Here is a 20,154-nt window from a genome sequence, read left to right on the forward strand (position 1 = left end):
CGTGGGTTTGAATTCGACAATTCCATACTATAGGGCAAATATATAACCTCTCTTTGTCTTCTTTATCGATGTTGCTTTCAAACATTCCTAGTCACCATTAACGGTCACCTTAAGTTAATTTTACTTTCTGCTCATCAAAGTAAATGTTTTGAAACGTGTAGTTCACATCTCAAGGCTGACCTTGCAAATTATGAATATGAATGTATAAACAATCTTCATTCATCTCAAGGTTGACCATATATATATGACCTTTTTTTTTGTTTTTTGTTTTTTTTTTCTCACACCGTACATATGTATAGACTCCAAAGTTTTGAATGACGAAATTTCCATGACAATAAGCTCAGAAGATTTAATAATATTGTGTGCTTAAATAAAGAAAGGAAGAATTGCTTCCATGCATGAATTCAAATATCCACATCCAGATTAATTGGACATTTACCTTCTTCATTAACCTTATTATTCTTGAGAAATTTTTAGCATATGAAGCTAGACTTTTTCAAGTCCATTACCTGTAAATTTCATCTTCAGAATTTTCCTTTAAAAAAACAAAACGGGGCAAATAATTATAAATAAAGCCCTTGTGTTCTAATTTTCTGAACACAGAGAAAAACCATTAGATTTTCAATGTATGAGAGAATGAATTTTCTGTCTTCTTTGTTGTTGTTTGTTCAGTTGCTTTCGTCACTAAATGTTGCTTTTGGTTCTGCTCCTACCGAAGCAGATGCTCTTCTAAAATGGAAAGCCAGTCTGATAAATCAATCCGATTCTCATCTATCTTCATGGATACACCTCCCCATTGAACCCACGAACTCTTCTACCAATACTAAAACAACCACAAGCCCATGCAATTGGTTAGGTATTTCTTGCAACACAGCCAAAAGCGTTGTTGCAATTAACCTTTCCGACTCTTCTTTACAAGGTACACTCCAAGAATTTTCCTTCTCCTCTTTTCCTAATCTTATATTTTTTAATCTGAGCACAAACTTGCTCTTTGGCACCATCCCATCTCAAATCAGTCACCTATCCAAACTTTCCTATTTAGATCTTTCCTTTAATCAGTTTTCCGGGAAAACCCCACAAGAAATTGGTAGTCTAATGAACCTGAAGTTTCTATATCTTCACAAAAATCAGTTAAATGGATCCATTCCTGCTTCTCTTGGTAATTTGACCAACCTGGTCTTCTTTCGTCTTTATGATAATCAACTTTCTGGTTCAATCCCACCAGAAATGGGAAATCTTTCCAATTTGGTTGAGTTGCACTTTCAGTTAAACCAACTAATAGGTCCCATTCCTCCAAGTTTTGGAAACTTAGAAAAGCTAACCGTGTTGAACATGTTCAAAAATCAACTTTCTGGTTTTATCCCTTCAGAGATAGGGAATTTGAAGTCTCTCCATAGTTTAGGCCTCCATGGAAATCGTCTATCCGGTTCGATCCCTGCATCATTAGGTGATCTTGGAAACCTTACAGCTCTCCTTCTCTCCAACAATACTCTTTCTGGTCCTATTCCTGAAGAGATAGGGAAGTTGAAATCTCTTGTGTCCCTTGAAGTGAGCATAAATCGACTAAATGGTTCCGTTCCTTCTTCAATCATCGGTTTGAGCAACTTACAAGTTATATGTCTCCGTGACAACCATCTTTCTGGTTCCGTACCCGAAGAGATAGGAAACTTCATGATGAATTTGGCTGTAATTCAGTTGGACACAAACCGATTCACGGGTTCCTTGCCACCAAATGTTTGCAAAGGAGGATTGCTTCAAAACTTCACCGCGAATGACAACAATTTCACGGGTCCAATACCAAAAAGCTTGAGGAACTGCACAAGCTTATTCAGAGTCCGGATTCAAAAAAATCAACTTACCGGCAATTTGTCAGAAGAATTTGGTGTCTATCCAAACTTGAACTACATAGATCTAAGCTATAACAGTTTCTATGGAGAAATATCAAGTAAATGGGGACAGTGCAAAAATCTAACAATTCTACAAGTAGCAGGAAACAACCTCACTGGCAGCATACCGCCTGAAATTGGCAACATGAGTCAGCTCAATGTGCTAAGCCTCTCTTCAAATCATTTAGTTGGGGTGATTCCAAAAGAACTTGGAAGTTTGACTTCCTTGGTGAAGTTGATGTTGGATGGTAATCTACTTTCCGGTGGTATTCCCTATGAATTTGGATCTTTGACTGATCTAGACTTTCTTGATCTGTCATCCAACAGATTGAACGGCTCAGTTCCCCAAGTTCTTGGAGATTTATCGGAACTGATTTATTTGAATCTGAGCAACAACAGATTCAGTGATGAAATTCCTGTCCAGCTGAGAAGTTTGGTTTATGTGAGGCAGTTAGATTTGAGTCATAATTCACTCACCGGCGAGATACCTTCAGAGCTAAGCAACATGAAGAGCCTGGAGATGATGAATATTTCACTCAATAACCTTTCTGGATTCATTCCCAAAAGTTTCGAGAAAATGGAAGCTTTGTTGAACATCGACATATCCTACAATGAGTTGGAGGGTCCGATTCCCAACAGTAGAGCATTCCAAAATGCTTCCAGGGAAGCATTACAAGGCAACAGAGGATTGTGTGGTAATGTTGGAGGACTCAAACCGTGCAACAAAATCTCGAAAAAGGATCAAAATTTAGCCTTTTTGATCGCTTTCCCTTTTGCAGGAGCACTACTTCTTCTTCTTTCTTTAGTTGGAATTGCTTTCTTTGCAGGAAAAAAGAAAGATCAACGTCCAAAAGAACAGAGGGATATGCAAGATGGAATATCAATTCACGTGGACGAAAATATTCTTTTCTCAGTATTGAACTTTGATGGAAAATCAATGTACGAAGAGATCATAAAATCAACCAACAATTTCGATGCTGCCTATTGCATTGGACATGGAGGATATGGAAGCGTCTATAAAGCAAATCTACCATTTGCCAACGTTGTGGCTGTGAAGAAATTCCACAGGCTGCAAGAAGAGGATAGAAGACTTCAAAAGGAGTTCGTGAATGAAATAAAGGCACTGACAGAGATACGACACCGTAACATTGTGAAGCTTTATGGGTTTTGTTCCCACGAACGACACTCGTTTTTGGTGTACGAGTATATGGAAAGGGGTAGCTTGGGAAAAATCTTGAGCAAAGAAGATGAAGCAAAAGAATTGGAATGGAATAAGAGAGTGAATGTCATTAAAGGTGTTGCTCATGCTTTGTCTTACATGCACAATGAATGCTCACCGCCGATTATTCACAGGGACATTTCAAGCAACAATGTTTTGCTGGATTCTGAATTTGAGGCTTGTGTTTCGGATTTTGGCACTTCTAGATTTCTAAATCCGGACTCGTCCAATTGGACTGCAGTTGCTGGCACATATGGATATGTTGCACCAGGTAATTGTGCCTTAAATTATTCCAATTTTATATCCTTCTATTTATGATAACTTTTTTGACACGCACTCTTAGTGAAGAATGAAATTGGTTCAAAGTCATATACACTACCAAAAATATGTATATATTGACTTGTAGCCACGATTGATAACTGTTGTGGCTAAAATCACTCATGGTCCCAATAGTAATTAATTTTAGCTACAAAAATAGCTGTGGCTAAAACACTTTAACCACAGCAAATCACAAATTTTTTAATCACAGTATTATTAGCCACAATAGTTACAGTATTATTAGCCACAATAGTTACACTTTTAGCAATAAAATTTTCTGCGACTAATACAATATTTTTATTTTCTTTTTGGTAGTATTATATTTTCATTCAAAAGCAGTATGCTATAAAATGGCATATTAGATTGTAAATTTTTTTACAAGAAAAAATCTAAAACATAATTGTTAAATTTTTTGTTTTTTAACTTTTCTGGCAGAGTTTGCTTACACAATGAAGGTGACGGAGAAGTGTGATGTTTATAGCTTCGGGGTTTTGGCATTTGAAGTGATAATGGGAAAGCAGCCAGGAGATTTCATTTCCTCATTATCATCCTCATTAGACCTGGAAAACTTACCCATGGAGGAAGTTTTGGACCAACGCCTCCCACTTCCTGCACATGAAATTGAAGATGAACTGAGAACCGTTGTGAATCTTGCAATTACATGCCTAGCTTCCGATCCCCAATCTCGGCCAACAATGCACTATATTTCTCAGGTCTTTATGGCTAAATCCGGGCATTCTTATTAGATCCATAGAATGTATATTTTCAATAGAAAAACTTATACATATATATATATATATATGTATATATATATTTCTTAAATTAGTGCCATGAACAAAGGTATAGAATGTACAAGTTTTTATGTTGAAAATTTTTTTATGAGAATGAAATAGGATGAGGAAATGAAAAGGATAAGAAGTGCAGACAGACGTCTTCATGTGTCCTTTTCCTATATTATGAAAAGGATGTTTTAATAATATTTTTATGCCAATGCTTATCTGAAAAAAAAAAAAATTGAATTAAAACTTCTAATTAGTGCAACTTGTTTTAGAAAATAGAGAAAAATCACAAAAGCTTATATATTATGGGTTATTATATAGCTGATAATCCCTATCAAATATTTACAAGGTACCGAAATGTTTAGCAAATAACATGTGTCAATATATATTGATAAATATTTGTATAAGATAAATAAATTCTTAAATAAATAAGTGAATAAAAGAATAATACAATATGTTGCCATAATTTTAAACTAAAAAATTTAATTTTGTCCATAAAGAAAAGAATTTATTGTACAATAACAAGTGCAGTTCCATTTATAGAATTAAAAAATAATTAAAAAAATGCTTTCAAAATGTTGAAAATAATGAGGAAGGTAGCCAGAAATTTTTTTGTTTTTTCCCTTTACAAATCCCACGTTTTGCCCTTAGCCCGAAAAGGGGGGAAAATATCTTACCTTCCTCCAAAACAATGTCAACGGCAACGATTTCCGAGGGAAAAAAAAAAAAAAAAAAAAGAGTGAACGACAAGGATTAAGATAAGACTGTGTATCATGCAGATTACATTAATTATTAGCTTTTACAATGGCCAATACACATCACGACTGCCATCAATCCAACTCTGAAAAAATTATGTCCGCTTTCATTCCATATCGTAGTCAATCAAGGGCGGCGTATAAAAATTTCAACTTCTAAATTACTCAGAAAAATTATTGGTACAAATCTCATCAAAACATTGGACATTTTGCTCTAAAATTTGAATGTAAAATAAAAAATCTGATTAGCAAGATCAAATATTACTAATACACAAATAGTGGAGATAACGTAGTCTATGTGGTAGTAGTCTGAGAGCAAAAAAGAAAAAGAACAAAAAGAAAAAAACAGAACACAAACAGAGCAATGTTTTCTTTGTGCGCCATTCAGCAATACAACAAACACCTGTTCTTCGTCTTCTTGATGTGTCTATCTCATTTTGTTGTCTATGCTTCTTCCCCAACATTGTCCTCTAACGGTGACGAAACACTTTCAGAAAACAAAGCTGGTGTTCTTATAAAATGGAAAACCAGTATAGACAACCAAAGCCGATCTCTCCTGTCTTCATGGGTCGGAAACAGAAACAGTTCTTGCAATTGGGTTGGAGTTGCTTGTGATGAATAGGGAAGCGTCACACATATAAACCTTTCCCAGTTTGGTTTAAAAGGTACGCTTCAAAATCTAAGCTGCTCTTCCTTGACAAACCTTGTTAGCATTGATTTAGCTGAAAATGAGCTTTATGGAGAGATTCCACTCGGCCTTAATAACATCTCCAAACTCTCGCATCATGATTTGTCTACAAACCATCTCTCTGGATTTCTTCTCCGACAGTTGCAAATCTTACCAGTCTTTCCTATCTTCATTTATCTCAGAATCAACTTTCGGGATCTATCCCATCCGAGATAGGCTTAATGACAGGTCCTCATGATTTTTTGATAGCCAGTAATGGTTTCAATGGCTCAATTCTTCGTGAAATAGGAAAAATGAAGTCTCTGAGAAGACTTGCTCTAGATACAAACAATCATAGTTCTCATTCCTGCCTCTATGGGAAACTAGACTCATTTAGTTGACCTTTACCTGTTTGATAATACGCTGTCTGGACATATTCCTTAGGTAATTGGAAACCAAAGAAAGTTGAGAGATCAGAGCTTGCTATCAACTAACTTTTAGGAAATCTTCTAAGGAAATTGGAAAGTTGAGCAACCTAGAAGTTTTTATTCTTAGCGCCAATAATCTCTCTATGCACTTCTTCCTTCCATAGGAAACTTGACAAATCTTAGCGTTCTAGTTTTGCTCCTAAATGAGCTCAGCGGTTGGATTCCTCTGGGAATGAATAACCTTACTAACTTAGTAAGTTTGCAATTGGCTTATACTAAGTTCAGTGGCCATTTGCCTTAGCATATATATACAGAAGAAAATCATTTTCCTGCTAATGGAAACCACTTTACATGTCCAGTCCCAAAAGGATTGAAAAACTGCAAAAGCCTTATTAGACTTAGGCTTGATGGAAACCAACATAGAAGCAATATATCAGAATTTTTTGGGATATATCCAAACTTGAACTTCATTGATTTGAATGGTAATAAATTGCACGGTGAGCTTTCAGCTGCAACATGTGCCATGCTATAATTTGACAAGCCCAAACATCTCCAACAATGCAATTTCAAGAACTATATCACCTGCCTTTGGAGAGTTGACACTGCTACAAATGCTTGATCTTTCTTTCAATTATCTCTCTGGAGGGATTCCTGAGGAATTGGGAAGCTCGAGGTCATTACTTAAACATCGGCTACGTGGTAGTCAACTATCAGGAGAGATTCCTTCTGGGTTTGAAATTCTATCTGAGCTGACAAATTTAGACTTGGCAGCAAACAATCTGAGTGGCTCCATTCCCAAACAACTTGGAAATTGCTTCACGATATTGGAGTTGAATTTGGAAAATAATCAACTTGACGAAAGTGTTCCTCTTGAGATAGCCAATATTTACTCTCTTGAAGTTCTTGACCTTAGTTTCAATTTGCTTAATGGAGAGGTACCAAGACAGCTTAGTGTTAGAGTTGGTGACCTAAATTCTTATTGACCCAACCTGAAAAGCTTGCGGTGCGACCTGTTTGGTGAAATTTATATATCCCATCCATACAATATATATATATTTTTGGGGGTTTTCAGATGTATTGAGTTTTTTGCCTCTCTGTTTGCTCACCTTTTATACAAATCTTTATCAATAAAAGGCTTTGCTTTTCTTTGCCCGTAGTTTTTTCCTGTCAAAGGTTTTCCACGTAAATTTGTGTGTGTTTTGATTTTATTCTTCTATTACTATTATTTTTTTTTCTATTTTTCGTAACAAGAAAGTTGGAGCATTTAGTAGCTTTGAATATCTCACACAATAGTCTTTCGAGTCCATTCCCTCTGTTTTTAGTGAAATGACAAGCTCGATAATGGTTGATGTGTCCTACAACCAGCTTCAGGGTCCTATTCCTAATTCCAAAGCCTTTCTTGAAGCTCCTTTTCAAGCATTCAGAAATTAACAAAGACTTGTTTGGTAATGCAACTGGTCTTAAGCCTTGTCCAACAATGATTCAAAATCCCAAATGTAAAAGGGCAACAAAGTCAAGATATTGTTCACTCTACTCCCTCTTTTCTACAGCCTATTTGTTCTATCCATCATTTTTGGATTATTTTACATTCTTTATAGAAAAGTGAATAAAGAGAAAGCTTTCCTACTCATAAAACACAAAACAAAAATCTATTTGCAATATGGACGTACGATGGAAAATTAGTGTACGAGAACATCATTGAAGCAACACAGGAATTTGACTTTGGAGAGGGAGGAAATGGGAGCGTTTACAAGGCCGAAGTAAGCACTGGTTAGGTTGTTACTGTGAAGAAGCTTCATGCAAATGCCAACAATGCAATGTCTGTCTATCACAAAGCTTTTACGAGGGAGATTCATGCATTAACACAAATAATACATTGTAACATTGTGAAACTATATGGATTTTGTTCACATCCTCGACATTTGCTTTTGGTTTACAAGTTCATAGGAAGGGGGAGTCTAAGAAATGCACTGACCAATGTGGAAGAAAGAGTATTTGATTGGAGTAAGAGGGTAAAGGTTGTGAAAGGTGTGGCAAATGCCTTATCATATATGCACCATGAATGCTCACCTCCTATGGTCCATCTTGACATATCAAGTCAGAATATTCTGTTAAATGTGGAATATGGAATATGAAGCTTATGTTTTTGACTTTGCTTTGGAGTAGTAACGTTGGAGATAGTCATGGGAAGGCATCTAGGAGATCTAATCTCATCTTTGCCATCTCCATCAACATCATCTGCATTGCCGCTCCATGATCAAGTGGCTTTGGAGGATGTGTTGGACCAAAGAATATTGCCTCCAACACATGAAGAAGAAGGGGAATTGGTGCCTTTGCAAGGCTAGCATTGACATGCTTAAACAGTGCTCCACAATGCCGTCCAACAATGAAACAAGTTTCTCATGAGTTGTCAGCTAAGAGGCTGAAGTCATAGAGGCCATTCTCCATAATTATATTTGAAGAATTGTTGCTTTGATTGCAGCGCTTGGAATTCCTCAACATTTTGCTTGTATGTTTCCTTCTTGTAATGCTCAATTAATTTTTTGGCCCATTGTTTAATTTGTTTGTATACTTTCTCCCATTGTGGCCAAAGAAGGATGTTTTTATTTTGATCAGTATTTGGTCATAAAAAAAATAATGCATACGGAGATTTCCCATGTTACTAATTAAATTTATTATATTTTTGCAAATGCTGCATTGTATAAGGCCACCCTAAGCCTGATACGGTAGCTAAAATTGGGCCCCAAAAAAAAAAAAAAACCAAGCTTGAAGAATTGTAGTAGCCTAATCAGAGTTAGGCTTGATAGAAACCGACTCACAGGAAAATTGACAAATGATTTTGTTATACACACTAGCTTGAACTTTATTGATATAAGTAGTAATAAATTTCATGGTGAGGTTTCAGAAAAAATGGGCTCAATGCCATAATTTGACAAACTTGAACATCTTCAACAACAAACTTTCATGCTCCATACCACTTGTACTAGGACACACAATTTAGCTTCGAGTGCTTGACCTTTCCTCAAATAGTCTTTTGAGAAAGATTCCAAAGGAAATAGGAAGCTTGAATAAACTACTCAAACTTATTTTGAGTGTTAATAAACTATTTGGAAAGATTCCTTATAGTATTGGAATGCTTGTTGAGCTAAACCAATAGGACCTGGCATCAAACAATCTAAGTGGTTCAATACCAAAACAATTTGGAGAATGCCTCAAGTTATTACACTTGGATTTGAAAAATAATCTACTAGAGGGATGTATTTCCTTTGAGATAGCTAGTATTCACTACGCGAAAATTGATATCTAGCGACACTCATTTAGCGATGCTACGAAACAAACACGTCTAAAAAAAAAAAACCGCGACTCTGAGGTTAATAAGTCAGTAAAAATTCAATAAATATACGACGTACTATATAAATTGTGCATCGCCTGTTCTCTCCTCCCCTTTTTTTTTTTTTCAATTTTTTTGTTTAAACATTTAAATTTTTTTTTTCAATTTTTTTGTTTAAACATTTAAAAATAAATAAAATCAAAATAGGGCCATAACAAGAATTGAACCCAGAACCTCCTATACTCTCAAGAAATCACCACACCACCAGGTCAAATGACTTATATGAACTGATACAGCAAAAATTGGTAAATATAGTGTTAGGCGAAGCATTACTTAAACAATGCGTCGCCAAATACATGAACAGGCAACCCATTCTTCAACAAATGCGTCACCTGTTCTTTTTTTTTTTTTTCAATTTTTTTGTTTAAACATTTAAAAATAAATAAAATCAAAATAGAAGCATAACAAGAATTGAACCCAAGACCTTCTATACTCTCAAGAAATCACCACATCACCAAGCCAAATTACTTATATGTACTGATACAACAAAAATTGGTTAATATAATGCTAGGCGACACATTATTTAAACAATGCGTCGCCAAATACATGAACATGCGACACATTCTTCAACAAATGCGTTGCCTACCCTTTTTTTTTTTTTCAATTTTTTTGTTTAAACATTTAAAAAAAAAAAAGTCAAAATAGGACCATAACAAGAATTGAATCCAGGACCTCCTACACTCTCAAAAAATCACCATACCACTAGGCCAAATGACTTATATATATTGATACAGCAAAAATTGGTTAATATAGTGTTAGGCGATGCATTATCTAAACAATGCGTCGCCAAATACATGAATGCATTCCTCAACAAATGCGTCGCCTGTTCTTTTTTTTTTTTTTCAATTTTTTTGTTAAAACATTTTAAAAAAAATAAAATCAAAATAGGGCCATACCAAGAATTGAACACAGGACCTCCTACATTCTCAAGAAATCACCACACCACCAAGCGAAATGACTTATATGTACTGATATAGCAAAAATTATTTAATATAGTGTTAGGCGACGCATTATTTAAACAATGCGTCGCCAAATACAAGAACAGGCGAAGCATTCTTCAACAAATGCGTCGCCTGTTCTTTTTTTTTTTTAAAATTTTTTTTTGTTTAAACATTTAAAAATAAATAAAATCAAAATAGGACCATAACAAGAATTGAACCTAGGACCTTCTATACTCTCAAAAAATCACCACACCACCAAGCCAAATGACTTATATGTACTGATACAGAAAAAATTGTTTAATATAGTGTTAGGCGACGCATTATTTAAACAATGCGTCGCCAAATACAAGAACAGGCGAAGCATTCTTCAACAAATGCATCGCCTGTTCTTTTTTTTTTTTTTAAATTTTTTTTGTTTAAACATTTAAAAATAAATAAAATCAAAATAGGACCATAACAAGAATTGAACCTAGGACCTTCTATACTCTCAAAAAATCACCACACCACCAAGCCAAATGACTTATATGTACTGATACAGAAAAAATTGTTTAATATAGTGTTAGGCGACGCATTATTTAAACAATGCGTCGCCAAATACAAGAACAGGTGACGCATTTTTCAACGTCGCCTGTTCTTCTTTTTTTTATCAATTTTTTTGTTTAAACATTTAAAAAAAAAATAAAATCAAAATAGGATCATAACAAGAATTGAACCCAAGACCTCCTACACTGTCAAAAAATTACCACACCACCAGGCCAAATGACTTATATGTACTGATACAGCAAAAATTGGTTAATATAGTGTTAGGCGACGCATTATTTAAACAATGCGTCACCAAATACATGAACAGGTTCCTCAACAAATGCGTCGCCTGTTCTTTTTTTTTTTTTTAATTTTTTTGTTTAAACATTTAAAAAAAATAAAATCAAAATAGGACCATAACAAGAATTAAACCCAGGACCTCCTACACTCTCAAGAAATCACCACACCACTAGGCGAAATGACTTATATGTACTGATACAGTAAAAATTGTTTAATATAGTGTTAGGCGATGCATTATTTAAACAATGGTCGCCAAATACAAGAACAGGTGACGCATTCTTCAACAAATGCGTCGCCTGTTCTTCTTTTTTTTTTTTTCAATTTTTTTGTTTAAACATTTAAAAAAAAAATAAAATCAAAATAGGGCTATAACAAGAATTGAAACCAGCACCTCCTACACTCTCAAGAAATCACCATACTACCAGGCCAAATGACTTATATGTATTGATATAGCAAAAATTGTTTAATATAGTGTTAAGCAATGCATTATTTAAACAATGCGTCGTCAAATACAAGAACATGCGACACATTCTTCAACAAATGCGTTGCCTATCCTTTTTTTTTTTCAATTTTTTTGTTTAAACATTTAAAAAAAAAATAAAGTCAAAATAGGACCATAACAAGAATTGAACCCAGGACCTCCTACACTCTCAAAAAATCACCACACCACTAGGCCAAATGACTTATATATACTGATACAGCAAAAATTGGTTTATATAGTGTTAGGCAACGCATTATTTAAACAATGCATCGCTAAATACATGAACAGGAGATGAATTCTTCAACAAATGCGTCGCCTATTTTTTTTTTTCAATTTTTTTGTTTAAACATTTTAAAAAAAAATCAAAATAGGGTCATAACATGAACTGAACCTAGGACCTCCTATACTCTCAAGAAATCACCACACCACCAGGCCAAATCACTTTGCTGTAATAATACAATAAGAACTAGCTAATATAATTTTAGGCGATGCAGTTTTTTAAGAAAGAGTCGCTAAATAGACTAAGAGGTGACGCATTTGTAAACAACTGCGTCGCCGTTTCACCCAACCAATTTTTAACTTTTTTTTTTGAATTTGAAAGTTATTTTTAGTAATTTTTTAGTTTTGCAAATATGCTTTTTTTTTTTTAATTTGTAGATGACCAATCAACAAAACTAATTAAAGATTAAAAAAAGAAAATGGAATAGGCGACGTGTTTTAATGGAATTGCGTCGCCTGTTCCTTCAATTATTATTATTATTTTTTTGAAAAAAGCAATTTAATAGACTTTCAATTTTTAAAAACAAGTAAACTATCAATAACCACAAACACATGAAAGTTAAGCTCATTTAACATTCTTATCTAGATAAATTGGTCAATAAATGCTTGTTGAATTAGAATTCTATATTCGGTATCCTATCTCAAATTAAGTCTTGAGATATTTTTTGTCTCGTCTATACACATATATGTATAATTGAGAAGAGCATTGACAAAACTATTTTCTATTTTTAGATCAATGGAATTTATGTTCATTGGATTGCTACATGAATATATTTGTAGATGAACAATTAAAAAATTATTTAAAGATTATATAGAAAATATAAAAAAATGAAACAGGCGACGCTTTTCGACCATAATACGTCGCTTGATCCCAAAATTCAAGAACAGGTGATCCTTCTTGAAGAGAATACATCGCCTATTCTCTTAATTAACATAAACAAAAATTTTGAAAGACATACAAATTTTATAAATAATAAAGATGTACTTGAAAAACAGAAAAAGAAACAGTAATCTTTGATATTTTGCTTCGCATTTTTAAGAAATTTTTTCAGTTTTTATTTGTACTTGAAAAATAAAAAAATTAATAAAAAAAAATACAATTGGGAGAAAAGGCACGTTCTTGCCATTTTTTAAAAATTTTTGGCGCGTTTTAAAATTTTTACGCGCTCCTTTGAATCCATTTTTTCTTTTTTAAAACTACATCAAGTACACTACCTAATCGATATTAGATTTGGAAGCAATCTAAGAGAGACTTGAAGAGTGAGATATTTCAGGCTTCATTTTTTATTTGCCTACATTGTTGTCGGCCGAGAAGCTGAATTTCTCTGTGTCGCCCTCGTGATTTTTTGGTTTCCTTCTTTCTTTGTCTCCATCGTTTAGGTGAGTTTCTTTTTTCTTGACATGAGGTGGGTTGTTTTTTTTTTTTTTTTTTTTTCATTTTAACTGCAACTTAGGTTCATTGGGTTTTATTAATCTTGCTTTTGTAGAAATTATGTTTGTGATATTGCTTGACATTATTTTGCTAAGTTCAACAAGTATTTTATGTTGAAGATCAACTTGAATCAAGATGGTCTATTGTTTTAACTTCACCACAACATCGTACTTTTGTTAAAGAAGATGTTCTTGGAGATACAAAGATGGCTCACAATCCATTTGTCATATAGTTGCCAAGTATCGATGAAAATGATAATGAGGATGAATGTGAGAGTGACTATGTTTGTAATGACTGTGAGGGGAGAAATGTGCCTCGTCAAATCTTAAGAACAATGGTAATAGTCTTTAAAATTTCATTTACTAAATTACAAATTTAATAATGATTAATATTTTATTTATTTTGCATAAGTGCTAATAACTTTTTTAATGTTTCCATATGCAGTATGAGGATGTAATATCATCAACAAGAGGATGTCAACTTCCATCTCAATGAATATGCATTCATGGAAGTTTAATTAATGTTAAATTTGTTATTAAAATTTACAATAGCTTACAAATTATGTAAAAATATGTCAATGAGATGATATTTAATTTATTTGATAATTAATTTGTTATGACAAAATATTTATTTAAAATTTTTGTAATCTATTTATTTTGGATCAAGCTAGTTTTTTTTTTTTTGGTATTTTAATTATTTTTATGTTTTTACTATTTTAATCACTTTTCACAAAATTTAAAAAAATTAAAAAAAAAAGAAGGGGCAATGCATTAACAAAGAATGTGTCGCTAAAAGTTTCGCTGCATTGTTAAATAGGCGACTCTATTAATGCGACGTTAAATAGGCGATTCTACTAATGCGTAGCTAAATAGTCAACTCTATTAATGCGTCGCTAAATAGGCGACTCTATTAATGCGTTGCTAAATAGTCACTTTATTAATGCGTCGCTAAATAGGCGACTCTACTAATGCGTCGCTAAATAGTCAACTCTATTAATGCGTCGCTAAATAGGCGACTCTATTAATGCGTCGCTAAAAGTAAATATGTGTCGCTAAAAACTCAAAGATAGGCGACTCTCATACTACGTCGCTTGTTGTCTTATAGATTTAGCGACAGGACGTTAGGCGACACCGTACGATACGTCGTTATTTATTTTGTGCGACGCATTTATTGCATCATTTATCAACGCGATTCTAGTAGTGATTGACTCTCTTCCAAACCTCGATTTTAGTTTGAATCTTCTAACTGGAGAGTTACCACTCCTACTTGGACAACTAAAACGTTTGGAAACCTTGAACCTCTCTCACAATAACCTTTCTGGTTCCATTCCAACCATTTTTGATGAACTTACAAGCTTGACACTGGTTGATATGTCTTACAACCTTTTGGAAGGTCCTCTTCCAAATATCAAAGTCTTTCATCAAGCTCCGTTTGAAGCATTTAGTAATAAAAAAACACTTGTTTCGTGGTAATACAACTAGTTTGGAGCTTTGCCCAACAATGACTCAAAATCCTCGAGGTAAAAATAGCAACAAAATCAAAATATTGATAATAATGATCCCTGTTTCATGTAGCCTGTTTTCTTTTCGCTTCCTTACATTTGGAATCATATACATTCTCCACAAAAGATCAGTAAAGAAAACAAACAATCCACCCACTACTCATGAAAAACAAAGTAAAAATCTATTTTCAATGTGGAGCTATGATGGGAAATTGGTTATGTAAACATCAAGGATGCAGCAGAGGAATTCGACTCCAAACATTGCATTGGAGAGGGAGGATATGGGAGGGTCTACAAGGTTGAGTTAAATATTGGTCAGGTAATCGTGCACTGTGAAGCTGCTTAAGGCAAATGCCGATGGTGATGATGGTAAGATGTTACATCACAAAGCTTTTGCAAGTGAGATTTGTGCATTAACATGGATAAGACATTGTAACAATGTGAAGCTATATGGGTTGTGCTGGCATCCACAACACTCTTTTTTGTTATTCGAGTTCTTGGAAGTGGAAGCTTGCAAAATGTACTAATCCATTATGAAAAAGAAAGAGCATTTGATTGGAATAAAAGGGCAAATATTGCAAAAGGCATGGCAAATGCCTTATCCTATATGCACCACGACTGCTCACTGCCAATAATCCATCAAGATTTATCAAGCAACAACATTCTACTAAATCAAGATGATGATCAAGCTCATGTTGTCGACTTCGTGACAGCTAGACTTCTAAACCCTGAATCATCAAATTGGACTTCATTTGCAGGAACATCTGTTTACACTGCTCCATGTGATCATATTTTTCTTCATATATACATTAGTATTAATTTAATGGTTTCCAAATACATATTTTAAGTTCTTTATTGTACTATATATATATATATGTTACAAAGATTAATAATGTAGTGGCTATGAGGTATTAGTTTTCCAAAACGGAGCTGGCTCATACGATGAAAGTGAATGACAAATGCGACGTGTACTGCATGGGGGTGGCGATGCTGGAAATACTTGTGGGGAGGCATCCAGCAGATCTCATCTCACATCATTCATCACCAGCAGCCTCTGAAGTTGCAGTGGTGGATATGTTGGACCAACGCTTATCACCTCCAAAACATAACTGGCTGAGAAAGTGATCTGCCTTGCCAAGTTAGCATTTGCTTTTTAGTATGCCATTCCACAATCTCGTCTCAAGTTTCTCAAAAAGACTTTTATCATTATTTACATTCGGAGAACTGCTTGATTGCAGTCATTCAACTTCCTGAATACGTGCATATAAATTTGTCATTTTTTTCCCCTCAATTTAATATTGTAACATTTTACAAGTATAAATTCATGGGATAATAATTTGTCTCGATCATCTAGAAACGGATCAGGATTTTCTATTCCTTTTTGTGTGTCACCAATTCTGTCTCACTAATTGTAAATTGACACCAATAAAAAAAAATAAAAAATAAAAAATAAAAAACACATATCATTTTCCCCTTCTCTTTTGCGTTCCGTTTTCTTTCCGTCAGTAACATTCCCACAAACAGCAAATAACTCTTTTTTATTTCAACTGGCCAACTGCACATATATATATATATATATATATATATATTATTATTATTTTTTTTCTACAGAAAGTTTTTGCCCTTTTTTTTCGTTTTTTTTTTAATTTGTTTTTGAAATCGTTCACAACTATACGTTTTTCAAAAAAAAAAAAAAATTTACTTTTTTTTTTCTTTCTTTCTTCTTTGAAAATAAACCATTTTTAACAATTTTCTTTTAACTTTTTATTAACAAAAAACATTTTTTTATTTTTTTTTCTTTCTTCTTTGAAATCTTTTTATTTTGTTTTATTTTATTTTTTAAAAAAAGAAGAAAAGGTTACTTGGTACAATTTTTCTTTCTTCTTCTTTTTATTTTTAATACGAGAAAAACGCCTGCTGTACCGATCTTTTCCTCACACCTCATACTATTTTTGGTTACTAGTTTAAAGTATATACATATATATATATATATATACACACTTTTATTGTTATTTTTTTCATCTTTGGTTACCAGATTGTACTGTTATGGGCTGTTCCATTATTGATATATATATATATATATGGAAATTCTATGGTGAAGACGCTCAGCATGAGGACCGCAGTATTAGTCACAGTTTTTCATTGTATTAACGACGGTTTTTTAGAAAATCATCACCAATACTATGAAAAACTGTTACAATACTGTGGTCCACATGAGGACCGTCCATACCATAGACGGACTGTATATATATATATAGGGGATTTGGAAGAAGAGGGTTGGGAATCGGTACAAAAAAATATGTTTCACCAAAAAAAAGAAAACAAAAAGATGTGGATATTTATTAAAATTTGCCAAAGCTAGCCATGTTTGAATATCAATAAAAAAGAAACATAAAAAAAAGAAAAATCCAAATTTCAATTTTCATTAATTAAAAAATTAATACTTGTAAATCTAAAGTAGCAAACTTAATAGCAAAATCTGAACAGAAAATGGATTTGTGGTCTAAAGTCTCTCGCGCGCCGTCCATACATTTAAATCCAATGATGATGCTCATCCTTAACATAAATAAACAAAAACATAAACATCAATATTTTGGGTCTTATGCAACAACTTATAAAATATTATGTTTGAATTCTTCTTCTTCTTCTTCTTCTTCTTCTCCATTAAACCATTTTTTAATCCACATACACATCTCAAAATTTCCTTACAAATTAATATAACTGCAACAATGAAACTACAAACTAGCGGTTGATTCGGCATCTTATGCTCTCTCTAGTAGAACGGCAATTGCAAGCAACCAAATTTCTTTAGTAATTTTTAGATTTACAACTTATTAATTCACTGTTTTATTCTCTTACTAAATAATTGCAAAATTTCCAAACTGGTGAATTTCGCAAAATTACTCACTAATACGCTAAGTAATAATTATTTATTATTTTCAATCTGCGAGTGTTTTAATCAAAACAAGTATTCGTTAAACAATTCGAAGCATTGGCGTTAGAGCCACGTTCAACTTGGCCTTATAAAAAGCTGGATAAATTAAATATCCATACAAAAATTAATAATTAAAAGTTCATGAATGAGAGTGCTCCATTTTTCTCATATATAAATTCCACTTTAGTTCAATTTTATATGCACCATCAAATAGTTTGTATTAGCCTTGTAAGTGAAGAAACAAACGGTTGTTGCAGACATGGTTTTGTTGTTACACAATCCACACAACCATTACTATTGTTAATGTTGTTAACGTTTTACATGTTTGTACTCAATATTCCTTTTGCTGCTTCTAACACTGACCAAACAACAGAACAGGGGAAGGAAGTAGGGGCTCTTATAAAATGGAAGCAGAGCCTTGACAACAGAAGCCAATCTATGTTGTCTTCATGGGTCGAAGGAAGCAACCATTGCAAATGGGTTGGAATTGCTGGCGACAATTCAACACTCAATCTTTCAAGCTCTGGTTGGACTGGTACGCTTCAAAATCTCAGCTTCCCATCCTTTAATAACCTGATTAGCATCGATTTAGCAGAAAACAACCTTTTTGGAGATATTCCACTCGGCCTTTATAACCTTTCTAAACTGGTTCATCTTGACTTGGCAAACAACCGCTTTTATGGATTTCCTTCTCCAACACTGCAAATCTTTCCAGTCTATCATTCTTTAGTTTGTATGGGAATGAGTTCTCTGGTTCCATTCCTTATGAACTAGGAAAGTTAAAGTCACTGACTCTGCTTGCTTTACATGCTAACAATTTCGTAGGTCCTATTCCTGCTTCAATAGGAAACTTGAGCAATTTGGTTAGCATTTACCTTCATGATAATAAACTTTCTGGACATATTCCACCAGAAATTGGAAACTTGGGAAAGCTAACCAATCTTGAGCTTTCTATGAACAAACTTTACCAATCTTGAGCTTCCTATGAACAAACTTTCTGGAAATATTCCTAGAGATATTGAACAAATGAGAAACTTAGAATATCTTGTTGTTAATCATAACAATCTTTCTGGTGAATTACCTGCCTTTTTGGGAAACTTGACCAATCTAATTCGCCTTCATCTTACAGATAATCATCTTTTGGGATGTATTCCACCAGAAATCGAAAACTTGGAAAAGTTGTTCGATCTTGGCCTTTCTGTCAACCAACTTTCTGGGAATATACCTAAGGAAACTGGAAAAATGAGAAACACAGCATTTCTTGCCCTTGATACCAACAATCTCTATGGTGCATTTCCTGTTTTCCTTATAAACTTGACCTGTTTAACTGGTCTTTACCTTTATTATAATAATCTTTCCTAAAGAAATTGGAAACCTTACAAAGCTAAGCCATCTTCAACTTTCTGACAACCCACTTTCTGGAAGTATTCCTAAACAAATTGGAAACTTGGGAAAGTTAACCAACCTTTTGCTTTATGAGGCACAACTTTTTGGAAATATTCCTAGAGAAATTGGATATTTGAGAAAATTAGAAATTCTTGACCTTTCTGCCAATAACCTTTCGGGTGTAGTTCCTGCTTCTATAGGAAACCTAACTAATATGAAAGAAATGGCTATGATGTTAAACCAACTTAGTGGTTCTCTTCCTCCAGGAATGAATAATCTTTTGTATTTAACAAGTTTGCAATTGGGTAACAATAAGTTCACTGGCCAAATTCCACAACAAATATGTGGTACTGGATCACTTAAGCATTTGAGTTCATTGACAACCACTTTACTAGCCCTATCCTAAAAAGCTTGAAAAACTGCAACAGTCTCACCAGAGTTAGGTTGGATGGAAACCAGTTAACAAAAAATTAAACAAAAGCTTTTGATATATACCCAAACTTGAACTACATTGATTTGAGTGGTAACAAATTCCATGGTGAGCTTTCACCAAAGTGGGGGCAGTGCCACAATTTGACATATCTCAACATCTCCAACAACAAAGTTTCAGGCTCAATATTGCCTACCCTTACAGAGGCAACTCATCTACAGGTAATTGATTTGTCTTCAAATCATCTCTCTGGAAAGATTCCAGAAGAACTTGGAAGCATGAAATTGTTGCTCAAACTTATCCTCAGTGGTAATCAACTATATGGCGAGATTCCTTCTCCAATTGGAATGCTAGCTGATCTAAAGCAATTACATCTAGTGGGAAACAATCTAAGTGGCCTGATACCAAAAGAACTCGGAAAGTGCTTCAATTTATTACAGTTGAATTTGAAAAATGACAGACTTGAAGAAGAGTTCCTTTTGAGATAGCTAGTATGCACTCTCT

The 20,154-nt window shown here is 33.8% G+C and overlaps 1 protein-coding gene across 1 annotated transcript; it reads left to right on the forward strand.

Moving 5' to 3' along the window:
• The first annotated feature begins 1,095 nt into the window (after positions 1 to 1,095).
• Positions 1,096 to 4,169, forward strand: LOC107420833 (MDIS1-interacting receptor like kinase 2-like). The gene is made up of 2 exons (XM_025075057.3): positions 1,096 to 3,376; positions 3,859 to 4,169. Exons 1-2 carry the CDS (start codon positions 1,096 to 1,098, stop codon positions 4,167 to 4,169), a joined length of 2,592 nt encoding a protein of 863 aa, XP_024930825.3.
• The last annotated feature ends 15,985 nt before the right edge of the window (positions 4,170 to 20,154 follow it).

Source organism: Ziziphus jujuba, chromosome 5, assembly GCF_031755915.1.
Source record: "Ziziphus jujuba cultivar Dongzao chromosome 5, ASM3175591v1".
NCBI lineage: Eukaryota > Viridiplantae > Streptophyta > Magnoliopsida > Rosales > Rhamnaceae > Ziziphus > Ziziphus jujuba.

Excerpts from the sequence above, each read along its gene's own strand:
- LOC107420833 (XM_025075057.3), top strand. The coding sequence starts at position 1,096 with ATGAACCTGAAGTTTCTATATCTTCACAAAAATCAGTTAAATGGATCC. Across the intron at positions 3,377-3,858 it reads ATATGGATATGTTGCACCAG|AGTTTGCTTACACAATGAAG; the intron begins GTAATTGTGCCT and ends CTTTTCTGGCAG.